The 26,491-nt window shown below is 44.5% G+C and overlaps 1 protein-coding gene across 1 annotated transcript in view; it reads right to left on the bottom strand.

The window, feature by feature from the left end:
* LOC309565955 (mucin-5AC-like) overlaps positions 1–26,491 on the bottom strand; it is a gene marked incomplete at both ends in the record, with an annotated part of 316,230 nt that overhangs the window by 40,149 nt on the left and 249,590 nt on the right. The window contains 2 exons of the mRNA XM_082270984.1: positions 1,576–1,619; positions 22,088–22,232. Of these exons, the coding sequence (XP_082127110.1) occupies positions 1,576–1,619; positions 22,088–22,232 (189 nt within the window). The remainder of the gene's footprint in view (positions 1–1,575; positions 1,620–22,087; positions 22,233–26,491) is intronic.

Here is a 26,491-nt window from a genome sequence, read left to right as displayed (position 1 = left end):
AAAGAATGCTATTTGGACACCATGGACGTTATCAATTTTCCAGGCACAAAGTACCGCAAAAAGTACAGGCAGGGCACTGGAAAAGCCTCTAGGTGAAATGGCATGATAAAAAGTTGTAATTCTAACAGATTATACTGTATCATGTCATTTTTTTTTTTTTAATCTCCCGCCAGTTTCACCCCCCTGCGACACGGTGCTCGCAGGGAAGGGAACCAGAAGAAGCTGCTGGCATCGGCCGAGCACAGAGCGAGAGGACAGCCAGAGGGGAGGACGGCGGGGGATCACAGGGGAAGGTGAGTATCATTCTGGGGTAATCCTGAGTGTGGCTCGGGGTTATTGCTTTTGGTACTGAAAATTAACCCCGAGCCACACTCGAGAATACCATTAGGAAGGTTAATGATGTTGTACTATTAGGGCTTATAGCCTCCTGCATGTATGACTCTTTGCTACCCGAAGTAGAGTCCATGATTTCCAGTAAGCACTTCTGACTTCCCTTTATGGTGACGGTCGCACCTGTGGTGACAGCCTTCTACCTCTGAACACGTATTGCTCTTTTTTTTTTATTCAGACTTTACTCTTGATTTGATCACTATTTCAAGGTCTTTGCACTTTTTTTTAACATTCTTTAATGATTTTTGTGATATTTATGGGCAGTATATTGTCTACATTTTGCTCATATAGAATTTTGAACTTTATTTTTTGCACAGATCCACACAGTTGTGATATAGCAATTTATGTGTTAGAGCATTCTGACACTTCGTTCATAGCAAGGCACTTGCTTTTGATTTTAGTTGTTTAACAATATTGTTGTATTGTAGTGTCAGCAACTGCTTCTGCTTTTACATATATCAAAGTTATTTTTTATTACTGCTTTGCCTTAATATTATTGCTTTCTACTCTTTTTCTTTGTATTGTTTTTACTCCACTCCAAAGGTACACTTTAAGATACTTATATTTTCCACCACAATGTGAAAACCCAAACAATGATATTTCTCTAGCAATATCTTTATCCTGCTGTACTATATCTGCCTATCTTTTCAAATTTTAAATCTCTAGGGCACTGTTCACATCTACGTGTTCCCAGAACATGCACAGAAATGCACATTTCCTCACACATTCCTGGAAACACAGGAGCAAATGCATGTTTTTACACACACAAAAACACAGGACAAACGCCACAAATTGTACAAACCAGAACAAGGAACAATGCTTCATGGGCTACTGCTGAAATCAATGGACTGCCCTACGTGTGACACGTGAAAAGTATGTTAAAAAAGCACATTTCAAAATAATAGGTGTGAATAGGGCCTTAAGATTGCTAAAATATTTTGTCAAGCAGCATTAGCAAGATCAGCTATTGGAGGAGGGTATTAGAGGAATTTATCAGTGTGGCTACATATGTAAATATAGTTTCATGTACAGTCTAGCATAGCCTAACTAGCCTCATCAACTGCCAACCCAAGATCACATAATAGTTTTGAGCAATTATAAAAACATCTTGATCCAACATATACTTTATCACAGATGTTACTGTATATTATGTCTTCATTTGTGAAGCTTAACAGAATAACATACCATCTGAGTCATATTGACATTGAATCCCCTTTTCTGTGCAAATGCTGAAAGACAAAATACCAAGGATAAGTTATAAATACATGCGGGAAAATCCAAAAAGCTGACTGATTTGTAGTTGTAATATTATAGGCATGTTCAAACTTAATCTGTGAAAGGATTTACTGACACCCACATACTACTATTACTACTAATTATTACCATAATTATTATTATTATTATACATATTATTATTAAATTCACGTATTTAATAATTTAATCTATAGGAATGTTAGGAAAAATATATAACACTGTATGTTATTGTAGCAGATGCAGCAGGGTAAAAGGAAAAGGACAAGTACACTTTAAATCAGGAATAAGCTTTTTTTATCCATGGGGATAGTAAGGTGCAGTGAATGTGCATGATATCATGTTATAATTATCATAATATTTCTGCTGTTTATTTACTCTTTGTAATAGTTAGGAGTAGTTTGAAAATAATGAAGATTTTGATAAAACTACTCATTCTGCACCAAAACTATAAAAAAAAAAAAAAAAAAAATTGGGAAGTATATCAAATGATTCTTCAGAATTTCCAACGGAGCTATGTGGCAGAAAGAGACATCAGACACGTCAATGTCGTCACTTTCCGTACCTGATGACAAATTTTCCCACGAATCGCTGTCGCTCAGATCTTCAAGTAACTCAGTTTCACTGTCGCTGTTTTCCAGTTCGTCTAAAAGCGCTTTTGCGCAAAAAGAGCGCTTTTAGGAAGCCATGGTCGTTCTCTATTTTCCAGGCACAAAGAACTGGAAAATCACAGGCAGGGCACTGGAAAAGCCACCAGGTGAAATCCTGTGGTGAAATGGCATGATACAGTGTAATCTGTTAGAATCACAACTTTGCATCATGTCATTTGGTTTATTTACATTTTTGAAATTGCCGCCAGTTCCACCCCCCCTGCGTCGCGACACTAGCAGGGAAGGAAACCGAAAGACAGGTGAAGGCATCGGCCGAGTACACAGCGGGAGGACAGTGGGAGGATGGCTGGAGAATGGCGGGGGAGGACGGCGAGGGATCGCAGGGGAAGGTGAGTTTTATTGTGGAGTAATTCCGAGTGTGACTCGGGGTTACTGCTTTTGGTACTCTATATTTACCCCGAGCCATACTCGGGAATACCGCTAGGGATGTTATTATAATTTATGATTTTGTGTTTCAAACGTTATCATACACGGGATGTCTACTAGACTCTTGTTTGGACAGATTTAACTAGGTTATTCCTAAGAATTACAGGTCTAAAATATAAAACAACATATTTCCATGCAAAACAATGTACTGCTTTTAGCACAGAAATTCTGACATAATCAGAACGCCAGGGAAGTTAAAGTTATGCAGTGCCATATAGCAAAAAAAAAAAAAAAATAGGCCTGGTCATGAAGGGGGTAAATCTTCCAGAGCTGAATGGGTTAATGAATAAAAATAAATTAAAAAAGGTTGTAAAGTGAATCAAAATACAGAACCGTATTACTGAAACTATCCAATCAAAGTAGTTATCCAATGTTGAATTTAAAAATAATATTGCCCAGCTTATAAACAAACTTGCAAACGTGGAGTCAAGAAGACAATTAAATGACTAAAATGTCAACTGAGGTGGAAGTAGCAATGGGGAAGCATGAGATTAATACATTGAAACAGTCCATAGTCTATTGCCTTGCAGTAAAAAAAAGAGGGATAACCATGAGACTTGAAGAGGGGAGGGCTACATGCCAGAGGAATGTATCCAATGGGTTTAAAAGTCCTTTCCAGAAATTCAGAGAGAACCAGATTGTTACAAATAACATGTATAGTGGGGTTTCTGACATATCTGCTGTTGAAGAATAGGGATAGGCTCAGGCGTGTTCAGGTTGTAGTCCCAACCCACCTAAGCAATCCCGCCAGAAAGCTCTCACTAAACACCACCAATCATAGGCAGTGAGGCATTCCATGGCCCGCAGCTGCACATACACACGTTGCCTATGATTGGTGGTGTGCAGTGATGGCTTCCTGGCAGGATTGCTCAGGTGGGTTGGGACTATGATCTGAACACTCCTGAGCCCATCCCTATTGAAGAGAGTGTGAGTAAAAGACTGAGGTGCAGAGTTTGAGCACACACTAGATCTTTATGAGAATACCCTGTAAAGTGTGATAGATTTTACTGGTGGGTGTAAAAGATTGTGGTCTTCAGACATACAGTACCTGTGCAGATGGCAACTGGCCAAGAATAGAACCAGAGTGCGGTACACAATCAAAAGGCATTATTAGGAACACAGAGGCAGAATGTCAGGGCAGCTGGGCAACAAGAAAAGTCAGATACAAGCTGAAGTTGGTAAATGGATAAACAGGATTGCAATAAATGACATAAACTTGAGCCTGGGGCTAGGAAATGAACCTAATGCTCAGGCAGCAGGTGTTTGTCTGAGCATAGTTCAATAGTGAGCTTGTCACTAATGACAGATGCTGTAGAAAAGAAGGAGACATCATGGTTACATAGTTACATAGTAGTTGAGGTTGAATAAAGACAATAGTCCATCCAGTTCAACCTGTGTAGGTAAATGTGGACGTATTCATTTCCCATACCCCTGAATGTTTTGATCTTTGAGATGTATGTCCAAGACTCTTTTAAAAGTAGCCATACTCCCTGCAGTTACCGCCATTTGTGGTAGAGAGTTCCACAACCTTCTAGCCCTTACTGTAAAACCCCCCTCCGTAGCCTTAGGTTAAATCGCTTCTCCTCTAATCGCATTGTATGGCCTCGTGTCATTTTACATTCCTTGCGACTGAATCATTTTTTTCTATGCTGAGATCACCATTGAGGTATTTATAAATCGCTATCATGTCACCTCTCAGGCGTCTCTTCTCCAGGGAGAATAAATCAAGCGCTTGTAAGCGCTCTTCATAATAAGGTCTTCCAATCCCCAAATTTGTTTAGTTGCCCTTCTCTGGTCTCTCTCCAGTTCCAACACATCCTTTGAGGATTGGTGACTAGAACTGGACAGAGTACCCCAGATGTGGCCCAGACCATGGTTTTATAAAGTGGTAGGATTATAGTTTTATCTTTGGAATATATCCCCTTCCTTATGCATGCTAATATTCTACCGAATTTGGCAGCTGCAGCTTGACATTGCATACTATTGCTTAGTCTATCTTCTACTAAGACTCCCAGATCTTTCTCCATTTTTGATTCCCCCAGAGGTTCCCCTCCTAAAGCGTATTTTGGGTTTATGTTTTTAGTCGCCACATTAAACCTCATTTGCCATGTAGTTGCCCACTCTGATATTTTGTTCAGGTCTTTCTGAACGGTCTAGTAGAAGAAGTAGAATATCTGCTGTCCTAATGATCTGTGACACAGATTAGGTCCTATTAAAAAGAGTGAGTTTTTTTTTAACTCTCTCCTTTCTATCTATCTTTTAAACAAAAAGTCAAAAACCTGACCTTTGAAAGTGCTGAAAGTAGAACACTGGGCCAAATCCAGTTATTTTCCCACCCGCCATTACTCATTTTTATTTAACATTTTAACATTTTTACATGTACAGATTACATTTACGGATGCATGTTTACAGATTACATATTTACAGATTAACAGGGATTTGTATCATTTAAATGTATTATGTTTACAGTTAGTTTCTTCTAAATAAAAAAATAAAGCCATTTTTGCCCTTGGTAAGTAGAGATGTCCCGAACTGTTCGCCGGCGGACAGTTCCCGGCAAACATCGATTGTTCGCGTCCGCCGCTGCGGGCGAACATATGCGATGTTCTGTCCGCCCCCTATACTTCATCATTGAGGCAAACTTTGACCCTGTACCTCACAGTCAGCAGACACATTCCAGCCAATCAGCATACCCTCCCTCCCACACCCTCCCACCTCCTATAAAAAAGCAAGGGCAGCATCCATCTTAGATCATTCTGAAGCAGTGTGTTAGTGAGAGCAGGGAGAGTGCTGCTGCTGTTAATAGGGACAGTTGTTAGTCAGTGTTCTCGGTCTTGTTACTCAGTGTTCTCGGTCCACTCCTGCTGTAAGGACAGCATCCTAACAGCACCCCAAAAAGCCCTTTTTAGGGCTGGTATTTGAGTATTTTTATATATATATATATATAAATATATATATATATTTATATATCTATTGTGCACTGCAGTTGCCTGCCCGCCGTGTGTGAGAGGCCACAGACCCACCACAGACTGCACTGTGTGCACACCACACTCATATCGGGTGGCACAGTACCTTGCAGTTTTAAAAATATTTTTTTTTCCTCTGTCATAATTGCAGTGTGTGTCAGGTCCACAGAGTGTACTGTGCCCACTGAAGTGCCCACCACTGATATATACGGTGGCCCAGCAGCTTGCAAATTGAAAAAAAAAAAAGATTTTTTATAATTGCAGTTGCCTGGCCTGCCAGTGACTGTCAGGTCCACAGAGTGTACTGTGCCCACTGCAGTGCCCACCACTCATATATACGGTGGCACAGCAGTTTGCAAATTAAAAAAATATATATATTTTTTATAATTGCAGTTGCCTGGCCTGCCAGTGACTTTCAGGTTCACAGAGTGTACTGTGCCCACTGCAGTGCCCAACACTCATATATACGGTGGCACAGCACCTTGCAAATTAAAAAAATATATATTTTTTATAGTTGCCTGCCAGTGAGTGTCAGGTCCACAGACTGTACTGTACCCACTGCAAATGGAATGTTTCCGTTTGTTTGCGGTTAGGGTTGAGCGGACACCTAGATGTCCGTGTTCGACGGGTTCGGCCGAACTTTAAAAAAAAGTCCGGGTCCGTGTCCCGGACTTTTACCGAACTTTTCCCGGACACCGAACCCCATTGAAGTCAATGGGGACCCGAACTTTAAGGCACTAAAATGGCTCTAAAACACCAAAGGAAAGGGCTAGAGTGCTGCAAATGGCAGCAAAACGTAATTAAGAGCATGGCAAGTGCTCTGCAAACAAATGTGGATAGGGAAATAACTTAAAACAACAAAAAAAAACAGAAAAATAAAACAATGTTCTTCTTCATCTCTGAAGGACGAGGCCCATATGGAGTAGGAGGGAGGTTGAGGTGGTGGTGGATGTGGCGGTGACATAGGCGTGCGCACAGGGTGTGCTGGGTGTGCCTGGGCACACCCTAATCACCTAGGGCACATAGCATTGCCAGTGAGGAGATGGGAAAGATCTCCCTGGGACCTGCTCTGCTCTATTTCTCCTTGCCTACAGGTACATGGCCCCGATACATTACTCTCCCTGCTGGCAAACACATGCATGTGTATTTCAACTTTGGGGTGCACACCTTAATGCAATAGGCTGCGCACACCTATGGGCGGTGTAGGTGGAAGCGGCGGTGGAGGAGGACCAGGGCCGGATTAACAGCATCATGGGCTTGGTGCTGAGGATTTTGAAGGGCCTTAGGGCCGTGCCTTGCCATGCACCCAGAGGAGGAAGGGTGCAGCCATGCATGCCTAATTCAACATGGGATGCTGTCTCTGAAGCCCATAAACACATCCATGCATCGCCAACTGTCCCTCCTTGTCCGGCCTTCACGCTGTGTGGGGAGGTTCTGAGGGTGCTGCCTGGGGAAGCGAGCATAGAAGCCAGACTTCTGTGTTTACAAGTGACAGAAGAGCGGTAACAGTGAATATGGCCAACCCGGGGCCTATATAAAAGGTAGGGGCCTGGAGCTGCAGCTCCAATAGCCCCTACATTAATCTGGCCCTGAGGAGGAGGACGAGGTAGCCAACACTGCTTCTTTTCACAAATTTTAAATGAGGGTACACCCCAAAAGAGTGAGAAAGAGCAAAAATGGAACAATGGGTGGGTAAGGTCGGTATCCATTGCTATTCTGCATAAGGTACGGAAAAGTCCCGTGGGATCCATGCCTGGTTCATTTTAATGAACGTGAGCTTGTCCACATTGTCTCTGGACAGGCGGCTGCGCTTGTCTGTTATAACGCCCCCAGCCGTGCTAAATACCCGTTCAGATAATACACTGGCTGCAGGGCACGCCAGCACCTCCAAGGCGTAAAGGGCAAGCTCAGGCCATGTGCCCAATTTGGAGACCCAGAAGTTGAAGGGGGCAGACCCGTCATTCACTACATGTAGGCGTGTGCACACATACTGCTCCACCATGTTGGTAAAATGCTGCCTCCTGCTAAGACGTTCCATCTGAGCTGCTGGTGCTGCTGTTTGTTGTGGCGTGCTGACAAAGCTTTTCCACATTTCGGCCATGCTAACCCTGCCTTCTGAGGTGCTGGCGGTGCCCTGGTTGCGTTGGCGACCTCCTCCTCCTCCTCCTCTGCCTTGTGCTTCCACTGTGGCCCCGCTGTCAGATGGGAATGCCAGCAGCATGGCGTCTACCAGCGTGCGCTTGTACTCGCGCATCTTGCGATCGCGCTCCAGTGAGTGAATTAAGGACGGTACGTTGTCCTTGTAACGGGGATCCAGCAGCGTGGCCACCCAGTAATCAGCACAAGTTAGAATGTGGGCAACTCGGCGGTCGTTGTGGAGACACTGCAGCATGTAATCGCTCATGTGTGCCAGGCTGCCCAGAGGCAACGAAAGGCTGTCCTCTGTGGGAGGTGTATGGTCCGTGTCCTCTGTATCCCCCCAGCCACGCACCAGTGATGGCCATGAGCTGGCCTGGGTGCCACCCTGCTGTGAACATGGTTCCATCTCCTCCTCCAGCTCCTCCTCCTCCTCATCTTCCTCATCCTCCAGAACTGTGCCCCTGCTGGACAATTGCGTCCCTGGCGTTTGCGTGTGCAGGAACCCACCCTCGGAGCCCCTTGCGAATGACTGCCCTGAAAGCCTTGGAAATGTTACCTCTTCATCCTCCTCCTCCTCCTCATCCTGTGCCACATCCTCTTCCATCATCGCCCGAATTGTTTTTTCAAGGAGGCATAGAAGTGGGATAGTTAAGCTGAGAACGGCGTCATTGCCACTGGCCATGTTGGTGGAGTACTCAAAACAGCGCAACAAGGCACACAGGTCTCGCATGGAGGCCCAGTTATTGGTGGTGAAGTGGTGCTGTTCCGCAGAGCGACTCACGCGTGCGTGCTGCAGCTGAAACTCCACTATGGCCTGCTGCTGCTCGCACAGTCTTTCCAGCATGTGCAAGGTGGAGTTCCACCTTGTGGGCACGTCACATATGAGGCGGTGAGCGGGAAGGCCGAAGTTACGCTGCAGCGCTGCCAGGCGAGCAGCAGCAGGGTGAGAACGCCGAAAGTGCGCACAAACGGCCCGCACTTTCTGCAGCAGCTCTGACATATCGGGGTAGTTTTTAAGGAACCTCTGCACCACCAAATTCAGCACATGCGCCAGGCAAGGGATGTGCGTCAAACCGGCTAGGCCCAGAGCTGCTATGAGATTTCGCCCGTTATCGCACACCACCAGGCCGGGCTTGAGGCTCGCTGGCAGCAACCACTCATTTGTCTGCTGTTCCATGCTCCTCCACAACTCCTGCGCGGTGTGTGGTTTGTCCCCCAAACAGGCAAGTTGTAAAACTGCCTGCTGTCGTTTACCCCTGGCCGTGCTGAAGTTGGTGGTGAAGGTGTTACGCTGTCCGGATGAGGAGGCGGTAGAGGATGAGGAAGCGGAGTAGGAGGAGTTAGGAACAGGAGGCAAACTGAAGCGCCCTGCAATCCTCGGTGGTGGAAGGACATGCGCCAAATTGCTATCCGCCTCAGGCCCATCCGCCACTGCATTTACCCAGTGTGCCGTTAGGGAGATATAACGCCCCTGACCGTGCTTACTGGTCCACGTATCCGTAGTTAGGTGGACCTTGGCACAGATGGCGTTGCGCAGTGCACACCTGATTTTTTCCCCCACTTGGTTGTGCAGGGAAGGGATGGCTTGCCTGGAAAAGTAGTGGCGGCTGGGCACGACGTACTGTGGGACAGCCACCGACATAAGGTTTTTAAAACTGTGCGTCTCCACCAGACGGAATGACAGCATTTCAAAGGCCAATAATTTTGAAATGCTGGCATTCAGGGCCAGGGATCGCGGGTGGGTAGGGGGGTACTTCCTCTTCCTCTCAAGTGTTTGGGAGATGGAAAGCTGAACGCTTCCACGGGACATTGTGGAGATGGTTGTTGGTGACCCAGGTGGTGGTGTTGCTGACAGATCGTCTGTTTGCGGGGTGGCAGGTGCCGGTATCACTACAGATGTGGCTGGAGCGGCCGAGACTGCAGCAGAAGAGGAAGCAGGATGAGCCAGAGACGTTTCTTGGTTTTGAAGGTGTGTACTCCACTGCAGCTCGTGCTTTGCACTTAGATGCCTGATCATGCAGGTTGTGCTCAGGTTGAGAAGGTTCATGCCTCGCTTCAAGCTCTGATTGCACAGGGTGCAAACCACTCGTGTCCTGTCATCAGCACATTTTCTAAAGAACTTCCACGCTAGAGAACTCCTTTGAGCTGACTTTGGTGCGCTCGTTCCCTTGCTGCGTTGGGCAGTAGCGGGCGTAGTGTCTAGGGCACGGCCGCTCCGCTTCTGCACCCTGCTCCCTCTTCTGCTGTGCTGGTGGCTCTGTGCGACCACCGCCTCTTCCTCCAAACTACTCAGTTCACCTGCATGACGTTCATTCCATGTGGGGTCGAGGACCTCATCGTCCTCCACATCATCTTCCACCCAGTCTTCACCCCTGCCCTCCTTGTCGGTCTCCACAATGCTGAACGCCGCAGCAGTTGGCACCTGCGTTTCGTCATCATCGGAGACGTGCTGCGATGATCCTTGCATGTACTCATCTTGAGAAATAAGTGGTTGGGCATCGCTGCACTCAATCTCTTCCACTTCTGGGGCAGGGCTAGGTGGATGGCCCTGGGAAACCCTGCTGACAGAGTCCTCAAAAAGAATAAGAGACTGCTGTATGGCTTGGGGCTCAGACTGCTGGCCTGATTTGCAAGGGGGTGAGGTGAAAGACGGTTGGACATTGGCTGCAGGTGCCAACTCTGACCTTTCTGCAGTAGACTGGGTGGGAGACAATGTGAAGGAACTGGAGGCACTGTCAGCAGCAAACCAATCTACTATCGCCTCAACTTGTTCTGGCCTCATCACTTCTAGGGGCGTTTGATGCCCTACCAAATACTGATGCAGGTTCTGTCGCCTACTCACACTTGAGGAAGGTGTTTCACTTGTGCGTGTAGCTGGCACAGATCGACCATGTCCTCTCCTTGCAACAGGAGCTCTACCAGCAGCACCACGACCCAGGCCACGGCCCTTATTTGACGGTCTCCTCATATTTCTGTAATTTAAGATCTTGCCCTAGAAAGGTTTTTATTGAATAGCGGAATAGAAAATATGATCCAAAAAAAGTGTATGTATATCACACGTACACAACCACACTAGGCCCCAATTACTATTGTTTGTACCCCTAAAAGGCTAGATGAGGAGTAGGGGGAGTATGGAACAGGCAGCACCCTCATACCTTCAGAAGTATGAGATGAACCCCAACAACTTGGAAAGGTGGATCTCTCTCACACGTACCGACACAGACTATCCCGCAATTCAATTGATCCTCAAAGGTTTTTATTGAATAGCGGAATAGGAAATATGATCAAAAAAAGTGTATGTATCTCGCACGTACACAACCACACTAGGCCCCAATTACTATTGTTTGTACCCCTAAAAGGCTAGATGAGGAGTAGGGGGGGTATGGAACAGGCAGCACCCTCAAACCTTCAGAAGTATGAGATGAACCCCAACAACTTGGAAAGGTGGATCTCTCTCACACGTACCGACACAGACTATCCCGCAATTCAATTGATCCTCAAAGGTTTTTATTGAATAGCGGAATAGGAAATATGATCAAAAAAAGTGTATGTATCTCGCACGTACACAACCACACTAGGCCCCAATTACTATTGTTTGTACCCCTAAAAGGCTAGATGAGGAGTAGGGGGGGTATGGAACAGGCAGCACCCTCAAACCTTCAGAAGTATGAGATGAACCCCAACAACTTGGAAAGGTGGATCTCTCTCACACGTACCGACACAGACTATCCCGCAATTCAATTGATCCTCAAAGGTTTTTATTGAATAGCGGAATAGGAAATATGATCAAAAAAAGTGTATGTATCTCGCACGTACACAACCACACTAGGCCCCAATTACTATTGTTTGTACCCCTAAAAGGCTAGATGAGGAGTAGGGGGGGTATGGAACAGGCAGCACCCTCAAACCTTCAGAAGTATGAGATGAACCCCAACAACTTGGAAAGGTGGATCTCTCTCACACGTACCGACACAGACTATCCCGCAATTCAATTGATCCTCAAAGGTTTTTATTGAATAGCGGAATAGGAAATATGATCAAAAAAAGTGTATGTATCTCGCAAGTACACAACCACACTAGGCCCCAATTACTATTGTTTGTACCCCTAAAAGGCTAGATGAGGAGTAGGGGGGGTATGGAACAGGCAGCACCCTCAAACCTTCAGAAGTATGAGATGAACCCCAACAACTTGGAAAGGTGGATCTCTCTCACACGTACCGACACAGACTATCCCGCAATTCAATTGATCCTCAAAGGTTTTTATTGAATAGCGGAATAGGAAATATGATCAAAAAAAGTGTATGTATCTCGCACGTACACAACCACACTAGGCCCCAATTACTATTGTTTGTACCCCTAAAAGGCTAGATGAGGAGTAGGGGGGGTATGGAACAGGCAGCACCCTCAAACCTTCAGAAGTATGAGATGAACCCCAACAACTTGGAAAGGTGGATCTCTCTCACACGTACCGACACAGACTATCCCGCAATTCAATTGATCCTCAAAGGTTTTTATTGAATAGCGGAATAGGAAATATGATCAAAAAAAGTGTATGTATCTCGCACGTACACAACCACACTAGGCCCCAATTACTATTGTTTGTACCCCTAAAAGGCTAGATGAGGAGTAGGGGGGGTATGGAACAGGCAGCACCCTCAAACCTTCAGAAGTATGAGATGAACCCCAACAACTTGGAAAGGTGGATCTCTCTCACACGTACCGACACAGACTATCCCGCAATTCAATTGATCCTCAAAGGTTTTTATTGAATAGCGGAATAGGAAATATGATCAAAAAAAGTGTATGTATCTCGCACGTACACAACCACACTAGGCCCCAATTACTATTGTTTGTACCCCTAAAAGGCTAGATGAGGAGTAGGGGGGGTATGGAACAGGCAGCACCCTCAAACCTTCAGAAGTATGAGATGAACCCCAACAACTTGGAAAGGTGGATCTCTCTCACACGTACCGACACAGACTATCCCGCAATTCAATTGATCCTCAAAGGTTTTTATTGAATAGCGGAATAGGAAATATGATCAAAAAAAGTGTATGTATCTCGCACGTACACAACCACACTAGGCCCCAATTACTATTGTTTGTACCCCTAAAAGGCTAGATGAGGAGTAGGGGGGGTATGGAACAGGCAGCACCCTCAAACCTTCAGAAGTATGAGATGAACCCCAACAACTTGGAAAGGTGGATCTCTCTCACACGTACCGACACAGACTATCCCGCAATTCAATTGATCCTCAAAGGTTTTTATTGAATAGCGGAATAGGAAATATGATCCCAAAAAAGTGTATGTATCTCGCACGTACACAACCACACTAGGCCCCAATTACTATTGTTTGTACCCCTAAAAGGCTAGGAGTAGGGGGAGTATGGAACAGGCAGCACCCTCAAACCTTCAGAAGTATGAGATGAACCCCAACAACTTGGAAAGGTGGATCTCTCTCACACGTACCAACACAGACTATCCCCCAATTTAACTGATCCCCAAAGGTTTTTGATTAAATAGCGGAATAGAAAATATGATCCCAAAAAAGTGTATGTATATCACACGTACACAACCACACTAGGCCCCAATTACTATTGTTTGTACCCCTAAAAGGCTAGGAGTAGGGGGAGTATGGAACAGGCAGCACCCTCAAACCTTCAGAAGTATGAGATGAACCCCAACAACTTGGAAAGGTGGATCTCTCTCACACGTACCAACACAGACTATCCCCCAATTTAACTGATCCCCAAAGGTTTTTGATTAAATAGCGGAATAGAAAATATGATCCCAAAAAAGTGTATGTATATCACACGTACACAACCACACTAGGCCCCAATTACTATTGTTTGTACCCCTAAAAGGCTAGGAGTAGGGGGAGTATGGAACAGGCAGCACCCTCAAACCTTCAGAAGTATGAGATGAACCCCAACAACTTGGAAAGGTGGATCTCTCTCACACGTACCAACACAGACTATCCCCCAATTTAACTGATCCCCAAAGGTTTTTGATTAAATAGCGGAATAGAAAATATGATCCCAAAAAAGTGTATGTATATCACACGTACACAACCACACTAGGCCCCAATTACTATTGTTTGTACCCCTAAAAGGCTAGGAGTAGGGGGAGTATGGAACAGGCAGCACCCTCAAACCTTCAGAAGTATGAGATGAACCTCAACAACTTGGAAAGGTGGATCTCTCTCACACGTACCAACACAGACTATCCCCCAATTTAACTGATCCCCAAAGGTTTTTGATTAAATAGCGGAATAGAAAATATGATCCCAAAAAAGTGTATGTATATCACACGTACACAACCACACTAGGCCCCAATTACTATTGTTTGTACCCCTAAAAGGCTAGGAGTAGGGGGAGTATGGAACAGGCAGCACCCTCAAACCTTCAGAAGTATGAGATGAACCCCAACAACTTGGAAAGGTGGATCTCTCTCACACGTACCAACACAGACTATCCCCCAATTTAACTGATCCCCAAAGGTTTTTGATTAAATAGCGGAATAGAAAATATGATCCCAAAAAAGTGTATGTATATCACACGTACACAACCACACTAGGCCCCAATTACTATTGTTTGTACCCCTAAAAGGCTAGGAGTAGGGGGAGTATGGAACAGGCAGCACCCTCAAACCTTCAGAAGTATGAGATGAACCCCAACAACTTGGAAAGGTGGATCTCTCTCACACGTACCAACACAGACTATCCCCCAATTTAACTGATCCCCAAAGGTTTTTGATTAAATAGCGGAATAGAAAATATGATCCCAAAAAAGTGTATGTATATCACACGTACACAACCACACTAGGCCCCAATTACTATTGTTTGTACCCCTAAAAGGCTAGGAGTAGGGGGAGTATGGAACAGGCAGCACCCTCAAACCTTCAGAAGTATGAGATGAACCCCAACAACTTGGAAAGGTGGATCTCTCTCACACGTACCAACACAGACTATCCCCCAATTTAACTGATCCCCAAAGGTTTTTGATTAAATAGCGGAATAGAAAATATGATCCCAAAAAAGTGTATGTATATCACACGTACACAACCACACTAGGCCCCAATTACTATTGTTTGTACCCCTAAAAGGCTAGGAGTAGGGGGAGTATGGAACAGGCAGCACCCTCAAACCTTCAGAAGTATGAGATGAACCCCAACAACTTGGAAAGGTGGATCTCTCTCACACGTACCAACACAGACTATCCCCCAATTTAACTGATCCCCAAAGGTTTTTGATTAAATAGCGGAATAGAAAATATGATCCCAAAAAAGTGTATGTATATCACACGTACACAACCACACTAGGCCCCAATTACTATTGTTTGTACCCCTAAAAGGCTAGGAGTAGGGGGAGTATGGAACAGGCAGCACCCTCAAACCTTCAGAAGTATGAGATGAACCCCAACAACTTGGAAAGGTGGATCTCTCTCACACGTACCAACACAGACTATCCCCCAATTTAACTGATCCCCAAAGGTTTTTGATTAAATAGCGGAATAGAAAATATGATCCCAAAAAAGTGTATGTATATCACACGTACACAACCACACTAGGCCCCAATTACTATTGTTTGTACCCCTAAAAGGCTAGGAGTAGGGGGAGTATGGAACAGGCAGCACCCTCAAACCTTCAGAAGTATGAGATGAACCTCAACAACTTGGAAAGGTGGATCTCTCTCACACGTACCAACACAGACTATCCCCCAATTTAACTGATCCCCAAAGGTTTTTGATTAAATAGCGGAATAGAAAATATGATCCCAAAAAAGTGTATGTATATCACACGTACACAACCACACTAGGCCCCAATTACTATTGTTTGTACCCCTAAAAGGCTAGGAGTAGGGGGAGTATGGAACAGGCAGCACCCTCAAACCTTCAGAAGTATGAGATGAACCCCAACAACTTGGAAAGGTGGATCTCTCTCACACGTACCAACACAGACTATCCCCCAATTTAACTGATCCCCAAAGGTTTTTGATTAAATAGCGGAATAGAAAATATGATCCCAAAAAAGTGTATGTATATCACACGTACACAACCACACTAGGCCCCAATTACTATTGTTTGTACCCCTAAAAGGCTAGGAGTAGGGGGAGTATGGAACAGGCAGCACCCTCAAACCTTCAGAAGTATGAGATGAACCTCAACAACTTGGAAAGGTGGATCTCTCTCACACGTACCAACACAGACTATCCCCCAATTTAACTGATCCCCAAAGGTTTTTGATTAAATAGCGGAATAGAAAATATGATCCCAAAAAAGTGTATGTATATCACACGTACACAACCACACTAGGCCCCAATTACTATTGTTTGTACCCCTAAAAGGCTAGGAGTAGGGGGAGTATGGAACAGGCAGCACCCTCAAACCTTCAGAAGTATGAGATGAACCCCAACAACTTGGAAAGGTGGATCTCTCTCACACGTACCAACACAGACTATCCCCCAATTTAACTGATCCCCAAAGGTTTTTGATTAAATAGCGGAATAGAAAATATGATCCCAAAAAAGTGTATGTATATCACACGTACACAACCACACTAGGCCCCAATTACTATTGTTTGTACCCCTAAAAGGCTAGGAGTAGGGGGAGTATGGAACAGGCAGCACCCTCAAACCTTCAGAAGTATGAGATGAACCTCAACAACTTGGAAAGGTGGATCTCTCTCACACGTACCAACACAGACTATCCCCCAATTTAACTGATCCCCAAAGGTTTTTGATTAAATAGCGGAATAGAAAATATGATCCCAAAAAAGTGTATGTATATCACACGTACACAACCACACTAGGCCCCAATTACTATTGTTTGTACCCCTAAAAGGCTAGGAGTAGGGGGAGTATGGAACAGGCAGCACCCTCAAACCTTCAGAAGTATGAGATGAACCCCAACAACTTGGAAAGGTGGATCTCTCTCACACGTACCAACACAGACTATCCCCCAATTTAACTGATCCCCAAAGGTTTTTGATTAAATAGCGGAATAGAAAATATGATCCCAAAAAAGTGTATGTATATCACACGTACACAACCACACTAGGCCCCAATTACTATTGTTTGTACCCCTAAAAGGCTAGGAGTAGGGGGAGTATGGAACAGGCAGCACCCTCAAACCTTCAGAAGTATGAGATGAACCCCAACAACTTGGAAAGGTGGATCTCTCTCACACGTACCAACACAGACTATCCCCCAATTTAACTGATCCCCAAAGGTTTTTGATTAAATAGCGGAATAGAAAATATGATCCCAAAAAAGTGTATGTATATCACACGTACACAACCACACTAGGCCCCAATTACTATTGTTTGTACCCCTAAAAGGCTAGGAGTAGGGGGAGTATGGAACAGGCAGCACCCTCAAACCTTCAGAAGTATGAGATGAACCCCAACAACTTGGAAAGGTGGATCTCTCTCACACGTACCAACACAGACTATCCCCCAATTTAACTGATCCCCAAAGGTTTTTGATTAAATAGCGGAATAGAAAATATGATCCCAAAAAAGTGTATGTATATCACACGTACACAACCACACTAGGCCCCAATTACTATTGTTTGTACCCCTAAAAGGCTAGGAGTAGGGGGAGTATGGAACAGGCAGCACCCTCAAACCTTCAGAAGTATGAGATGAACCCCAACAACTTGGAAAGGTGGATCTCTCTCACACGTACCAACACAGACTATCCCCCAATTTAACTGATCCCCAAAGGTTTTTGATTAAATAGCGGAATAGAAAATATGATCCCAAAAAAGTGTATGTATATCACACGTACACAACCACACTAGGCCCCAATTACTATTGTTTGTACCCCTAAAAGGCTAGGAGTAGGGGGAGTATGGAACAGGCAGCACCCTCAAACCTTCAGAAGTATGAGATGAACCTCAACAACTTGGAAAGGTGGATCTCTCTCACACGTACCAACACAGACTATCCCCCAATTTAACTGATCCCCAAAGGTTTTTGATTAAATAGCGGAATAGAAAATATGATCCCAAAAAAGTGTATGTATATCACACGTACACAACCACACTAGGCCCCAATTACTATTGTTTGTACCCCTAAAAGGCTAGGAGTAGGGGGAGTATGGAACAGGCAGCACCCTCAAACCTTCAGAAGTATGAGATGAACCCCAACAACTTGGAAAGGTGGATCTCTCTCACACGTACCAACACAGACTATCCCCCAATTTAACTGATCCCCAAAGGTTTTTGATTAAATAGCGGAATAGAAAATATGATCCCAAAAAAGTGTATGTATATCACACGTACACAACCACACTAGGCCCCAATTACTATTGTTTGTACCCCTAAAAGGCTAGGAGTAGGGGGAGTATGGAACAGGCAGCACCCTCAAACCTTCAGAAGTATGAGATGAACCCCAACAACTTGGAAAGGTGGATCTCTCTCACACGTACCAACACAGACTATCCCCCAATTTAACTGATCCCCAAAGGTTTTTGATTAAATAGCGGAATAGAAAATATGATCCCAAAAAAGTGTATGTATATCACACGTACACAACCACACTAGGCCCCAATTACTATTGTTTGTACCCCTAAAAGGCTAGGAGTAGGGGGAGTATGGAACAGGCAGCACCCTCAAACCTTCAGAAGTATGAGATGAACCCCAACAACTTGGAAAGGTGGATCTCTCTCACACGTACCAACACAGACTATCCCCCAATTTAACTGATCCCCAAAGGTTTTTGATTAAATAGCGGAATAGAAAATATGATCCCAAAAAAGTGTATGTATATCACACGTACACAACCACACTAGGCCCCAATTACTATTGTTTGTACCCCTAAAAGGCTAGATGAGGAGTAGGGGGAGTATGGAACAGGCAGCACCCTCAAACCTTCAGTATGAGATTGTGTTCACTGTACCCCACAAAGATTGTGTTCACTGCACCCCACAAAGATTGTGTTCACTGCACCTCACAAAGATTGTGTTCACTGTACCCCCCAAAGATTGTGTTCACTGCACCCCACAAAGATTCTGTTCACTGTACCCCACAAAGATTGTGTTCACTGCACCCCAAAAAGATTGTGTTCACTGCACCCCAAAAAGGATGTTGTTCACTGCACCCCAAAAAGGATGTTGTTCACTCCACCCCAAAAAGATTGTGTTCACTGCACCCCACAAAGATTGTGTTCACTGCACCCCAAAAAGATTGTGTTCACTGCACCCCAAAAAGATTGTGTTCACTGCACCCCAAAAATGATTTTGTTCACTGCACCCCAAAAAGGATTTTGTTCACTGCACCCCAAAAAGGATGTTGTTCACTCCACCCCAAAAAGATTGTGTTCACTGCACCCCAAAAAGATTGTGTTCACTGCACCCCACAAAGGATTTTGTTCACTGCACCCCAAAAAGATTGTGTTCACTGCACCCCAAAAAGGATGTTGTTCACTGCACCCCAAAAAGGATTTTGTTCACTGCACCCCAAAAAGATTGTGTTCACTGCACCCCACAAAGGATTTTGTTCACTGCACCCCACAAAGATTGTGTTCACTGCACACCAAAAAGGATTGTGTTCACTGCACCCCAAAAAGATTTTGTTCACTGCACCCCAAAAAGATTGTGTTCACTGCAGCCCAAAAAGATTGTGTTCACTGCAGCCCAAAAAGATTGTGTTCACTGCAGCCCAAAAAGATTGTGTTCACTGCAGCTCACACACAGAAAAATGGATGTGGATCACTGACACCTGCCTATCTCCAATCCCACACCACACAGCAATATCGATTGTAGTTTGTAGAACACAGTTTCCCTAAAATTCAGCAGACTCTGTCCCTAACAGGATTGAGAAGAGATCGTAGATCAGGATTGAGTGCAGACCCCACCCCCCACACAGCAATATCGATTGTAGTTTGTAGAAGACACTGACCCTATATAATTCAGCAGACTCTATCCCTAAAATGCCTACAACTCGCCCTGCCTAAACACTCCGACCTGTCCCTCAATTCTATCCGGACACAAATGGTTTTTTCCTGCCTATCTTTCCCTAATCAGCAGCCAGCACGTTGATGTGTGCTCTGTCCCTGAATCTAAGCAGCATAATGACGCCGCTGCGGCTGCCTCAAACTTATAAAGACTTGGTCACATGCTTCAGACGGCCAATCACAGCTACTGAGACATTTGCAGGCATGGCTGGGATGGCTTAAGGCACACCAGTTAAACGATTGTTGATTGGCTGTTGAAAGCCCGCCATGAAAAGAGCGCCAAAGCATGCAAAACCCGGAAATAAAACGACCGAACACGGATTTTTACCCGAACATACAGTAAAGTGTCCGTGTCCGTGTTCGGGTACAAAAAATCCAATTATTCGGTACGAACACGAATAATACAGTCCGTGTTCGCTCAACACTATTTGCGGTGCGTTAAACGGGGAGTTTGGTCTGTCAGAGTTTGGTCTGTCACTGTGAAGCGGGCATAACCCTTACACTACCTGATTGATACACACACTGGATGTTTTAAAGCACGTTATTCCAAACAATTTAGGAATGTTAGGTGATTTATGCCCTTTATGGATTAAAACCCGACTCTGCGTCAACTACGTAATTTTCCATGGGAGTTTTGCCATGGATCCCCCTCCGGCATGCCACAGTCCAGGTGTTAGTCCCCTTGAAACAACTTTTCCATCACTATTGTGGCCAGAAAGAGTCCCTGTGGGTTTTAAAATTCGCCTGCCTATTAAAGTCTATGGCGGTTCGCACGGTTCGCGAACATTCGCGGAGGTTCGCGTTCGCCGTTCGCGAACGGCAAATTTTAGGAAGAAGTAGAATAAATTTGAATTTTAAATTTAATAGAAAAGAACAGAAAAAAAAACAATTGAATAGAATAAAATAGAAAGAATATACCCTTTCAAAATTTGAATTTCAAATACAACAGAAAAGAATAGAATGGGGAATCGATGGGAGAGCAGGCAGACGCTGAGCAAGTTGGACAAGCTGCTTTCCATGCTGGTACCCCCTCACTGTGAGGGCATGGGGCCAGTGTGTAGCCAGGTGCTTGGCTAAGAATAGAGAGTAAGAAAAACACTGGCTGCAGCTGCTCTCTGTGGCTGCTGCCCTTTTGTGCTGGACTGGTTAACAGATATATCAGCAAGAGAAGGAAGCTGCTGAGAAGGAAGAATACAATAGACTGAGTCAGATAGCACTGGACTGTGGAACTGTAGTCCAGAAGAGAGAGACTCTACTGTACTTAGGAGCTTTTGAACTGTATTTCTCAAAGAGAGATTGCAAGTAGGAGAAGACACAGCCTCCTCTTGCCATGAAGAACATTGCTGTCTAGTGTGTACCACCGCTGCTGCATAATGGTGACAGGAGCAGGATCCAGAGTGCTGAGTCTAGCTGTGCTGATAGCCAGAATCACCTGGGTGAAGAGAATGGACAAAGTGTGTGACCAGAAGGTGAGCTGCAATATCACTGGGACTGGTGAGCTACTGCTGTGGGGATTTACTCCTGCTCCTAGGCTTGACTGAAACTATTCTTGTGTGCACCAACAGTACAATTAGGCCCCAATGCTATCCGGACGAAGCATTAGGACTAAAGATTGCCCCTTTACAGCTGCTACACAGAGACCTACACCTATTGCTTATGCTAAGAGGTACCATTCAGGGGACATTGCATCATATCCTAGCCATTTTCCTAGAGTGCACTCTAGACTAGGTATAGTTAAATTATTCATATTGCAGTTAATGCTTATATGCACTGTGTATTGCTGACTTTGCTGACTTTGCTGATTTTTGTGTTGAGTCCAGTCCATAGGCACTTAAATCTATTCTAATTTATTTTGGCATAGTGATTATTCTGTCAAGCTGACTATGTCTAAACCTATATTATGTATGGTCATTTATGCTCAAACCACCATTTATTCTCACTCATACCAATAAATTGAGTTAATTTACCACTCAAAGGTCTTGTGTCTATTTCCTAAAACAAATTCAAAGTCGAGTTAAAGGTATCCACACTTGTGTTCCTATATGTAACTTTAACTCAACCGGGTGTGCCAGAGGGGCTGAGATTGTTTTTGGTGTTGGGGTGCAGAACTGTCATCCCAAATTACAAAGCAGCACCTTTGGGGGTAGTGCTACACATGCATTCTCAATATTCCCACCAATAATGGGACAGTGTATATATATATATTATCTATTTTTTATTCAAGACATTGTAAAGATCCAAGTACCACTTGGGACATCAGGAATACTAGAAAATGGCAAAACTTTGTACCAGCTTTCACAGATGTTGCAGGATTCAATTTTCTCCCCAAGCTTGTAATAATTAGATTTGTTGTCTAGGCATCCACAATCAGCCACACACCGCATTTCATCTTCATTAAAGTAAGGCCTTTCATTTGGACATTTGGGATAGCACCCTGCGATGGATAAGGTAAATAACATAGAGTAATAGAAGTAATAGAATTAACTACACAATCATAAATACAAAACAATGCATTGGTTTTCTGTGAAACTTTCTTTCTTTCAGTTTAATTATCATATTATGAAGACTAGAAGGAAGAATAAAAGTGTATGAGTTAACACATATAATTAGAATTTGCTGTGCCTGATGCATGTAAGATTTGATGTGTTCTATAAATTGAAATAACTTTTGGGAAAACACTTTTGGGGCAACCTTTATTAATGCTGAGTGTTTGGCTACTCAGTTGTTGTGAGACCAAGTAAGGGGAAATCTGCCCAGGGAGACACAGGCAACAGTAACAATGTGGGAGGGATGTTTATCCCCAAAAGTTTTGGCTAGAACACACATTTAGGTAGAACTTTCTTCTTAGTTTTTTTTCTATTGCTGTCTACTCTATTTATTTTACTGCTGAGTTGCTGGCTGCTAAGTTCTGTAGTTCCTGACTGTTTAAGAAGGTCTTCTTTAAGGTCAGCTCAGATAAAAGGAAGATGTTATGCTGGGAGTGATACTTACCAGTACTGGAAACTGAAGGAATTCAAGGAAAGCTCCAGCAGTGTAAAAAATAGCTTAGGAGAAATACAACTTAAAATGGTTGTAAATCCTCAGATATACTCAGTGATTTGAATAGCCTCAGATGATACACAGAGATGAAATGAATCCTCCAATAAGTTTTACTTTTATATCTGCTTTCTTCCCCTTTCTAAACTCTTTGGAAAGTGAAGATCATGTTAGAAATCTTTCTTTATCTTTCAGCAGCACATTGGGGTGGGTGGGGAGACTGAACTTACACTGTGTGAGAGCTGATTGGAGGAAAGAGACACAATCCCCTTCCACATAGGCAGAGGAATGAAGGAACATGCAGAACTGCAGAACTGTAGTTTGAATAGACAAGCTCCCTGCTTATCTTCCTCTAAGCTCCCTCCCCAACACAAATTTTCATCTACTGGTATCTCATGTGTTGGAGAACTTTTAAGAAGTGATTCAAGCTGATAGAGGAATGGAGCACCAGAGAGAAACCACACCTTGTCCAACCATAGACTAGCCACATTATTTACCTTGCAGGCGAACAGACAGACAAGGAGAAGGCCAAAGCCAAAACTAGGATGATGGAATGAGGATCAGGAGTGCCAGATGCTCCTGACATTACCACCTCCTCTGAGGAGAGGCCCCTGGACTCCTTACAGACAAGATGGACACCCGGCACAGGACCATCAGCCTGGGAAAAGGTCAAGGGATCAGCAAGATCAGGTTGGTTAGCAGGTGAAATGCCACAAGAGTCAAGCTGGATAACTGGAGCACAGGTTGGATGCAGAGTGGCTTGGAGAAAAGGTTTAAGGCCTCACCCGGCCAAATGAGGCAGTCTATCCAAAGGACGGATGGAATTTAAGACTGGAATAATATTGGGTGAAACACAAGATTTAGCCTTTAAAATAAAGTCCAAAAGGTCAGGGGAAAAGGCCCTCATTACTTGTGCTGGAGGTAAGGTATTGTGAAACTTGGAGAAAGTTTCCAAACAGGGCTCAAGGCTGTGAGACAGTGGGTAAATTCAGCTTCTAGGAGGAAATGATTTAGACTGTGGCAATTGGCTGGAGAGGTGGCATGTAGAGGATTCAATAAACCTGTCAGTGTCTTCTGCAACAACAGAGTAATTTAAAGGCAAATGGTTATGAAAACGGGAGTCACACTTGGAAAAGTTTTCATGATCAAGATCTGAATAGGACTGTAATGAAGGCATGACTGATACTGGCCACAAAAGAGTTACAAATTGGCAACTGGTCAGCAGTTTTAATGCAGTTGCAGGTAGAAGCTGATTGTCTCCCTATGAAATGTCCCAATAGTCAAAGTAATAGGTGCAGTGCATAAGGTAACCTTATCAACAGCTAAAACTGTTAAAATGGTTTGTGCACCTTAGTGAAGTGAATCTGTAGACGGGGTGCTAGGGTCCTATTCATGAAATTGCTAGTGGCACCATAATCAATGAAAGCTGGGAGGTGAAGAGAAAGCACGGCAAAACTAAGTTGTACAGGTACAAATAGTTTTTCTCGAGGGGAACCTGGTACAGTATAGTCTAAAGAAGCAGACCCCACCCGCACTAGACACTTGGTTTTTCACAGCATAATAGGTCAGCTGGCGACAAAGTGGCCATGGTTGCCAAAATATAAGCAAAGTTCCTGGTCTTCTTCTAGACTTTTTCCCAGATGATAAATGAGTAGCTCCACTTTGTAAGGGCTCATCCTCCCGAAGAGGTTGAGAGCGCTCAGGAAAGTCTGATGGAGAAGAAGTGGCCAACATGCTAGGGATCAAAGAGACAAACCTCTTGTTTGGGTCATTTCACCCTGACCCAGGTGCCCAGCATCGGAAATCAGAACAGTGTTGTTCAGTGGTGCGTTTACCCTAGCTTAGTGACCTAAGGTTATTTCTGCTAAGATTATTATAGAGTAAACCCAGGGCCTTGAAAAATGCTTTGACTGACCCTCAGGCTGGGTCATCTGCAGGGAGAATAAAAGCCCAGGACTGGGCGTCCCCCTGCAGCCAAGTAATAATAAGGTAATCCACTGTGCTTCAGGACCATAAGGGTATGGCCCAAGCTCAAAGAAGAGCATACAACTATTTTTGAAGCTGGAAAACATGGGGGTCACCAGAAAAATGGTTAGGTGGGTTAACCTTGGTCTCTGGTTCCTGCGTTACTGCTGGAGGTGTGTCCACATGCAAAGCCAGCTCCTGGACTTGGTGTGTCAGCTTGCAAAGCTCCTCACCCAAAAAACTAGCCTGTTTAGAGTCCATTTTCACAGAAAAATGTTCTTGATAAAGGCTTGTGATAATGTTATGCTTACCCCTAACAAAGGTGGTCAGACACTATAACTAGCTTTTGTGTTCTTCACCTTTAGCAGAGCCCTTTCCCATAAGGCAAGCAGGCCTATTGGTACTCGGTTGACCCCAGGTCATAAACACAATGCTATAGTGCCTGGTCACCATGCTGGAGCAAGCACAAATTGACCAAACAGGTACTTACAGTCGGCAGACAGGTCGAGAGGTTCAATGACAGTCTTGGTACAAGGCAGTCAAAGTTCAGAGAATAGTCAATATCTGATCTGAGGTCATAAACAGGGGAATCCAAACAACAGAGCAGGGCAGACTGACAGAAAGCTTGAACATGTATACAAACGCTATCACGAGCATGAGACTACAGGCTTGGCTAGCTTAAATCAGGTTTGGTCTCCACCCAGAGACTAACCACATTTTTAGAAGTGATTCATGCTGATAGAGGAACGGAACACCAGAGAGAAACCACACCTGGTCCAACCATAGACTAGCCACATTATTTACCTTGCAGATGGACAGACAGACACGGAGAATGCTACTGTCAGGGATCCACTGCTATACACAGGCGCACTGGTGCCGCAAACCGGCAAACGCCTATACGCATGCGTGTACGAAGAGGCGCCTTGAATAGCTAGAGGCTACCTTAGTATAGCCAGAGGCTACCTCAGTATGGTTCCAGGCTACCTCAGTATAGCTAGAGGCTACCTCAGTGTGGTTCGAGGCTACCTCAGTATAGCTCGAGTCGAGGCTACCAAATTGGCCTATTTAAACACAGCTGTCACTACAGGAAGTTGCTGTGTTATCTTCAGCTCTTCCTTGTGATCCTGTGTTCCTGCGTACCTGTTGTTCCTGATTATTTGACCCGGCTTCCTCTTGACTTTGCTACTTGCTGCCCACCCTGACCTTTGGCTCGTCTGACTACTCTCTTGGTTAACCCTTGTCTGCTTCTCTGCTTCTGGACCAGAACCTGCTCTCTGCCTGGCTGGGTGATCCTGGGGACCGCGACCTGGTGCTAGCTTGCAGCGTAGTCCAACCCCACCATTAGGGGCCCTGGTGAAAACCAGCTAACACTTAGACTCCGCACCTCAGGTGAACCTGTGTCCTTATCAGAGTACTTACCTTGGTGTCCATACGGCATCCAGCTCTGCTACCACGGCCTTCTCATCAGGTGTGAGTTTTCTTTCTATTAGTCAGGCTCCACCTGCCATCCTGACAGCTACAGCCAAAACTAGGATGCTGGAATGAGAAGCAGGAGTGCTAGATGCTCCTGACAATGCACAGCTATTCTTACAGTGAAATGCACATTCATTCTGTGAGAATTAAGCAACTGTTGGGGGCAAAAATCAAATGTTCTTAGAACATTTTCTGTTCTGGTCAAATGTATTTAGGCTA

Source organism: Pelophylax lessonae, assembly GCF_965119305.1.
Source record: "Pelophylax lessonae genome assembly, chromosome: 10".
Classification (NCBI taxonomy): domain Eukaryota; kingdom Metazoa; phylum Chordata; class Amphibia; order Anura; family Ranidae; genus Pelophylax; species Pelophylax lessonae.
This window is presented reverse-complemented; position numbering and strand designations above follow the sequence as displayed.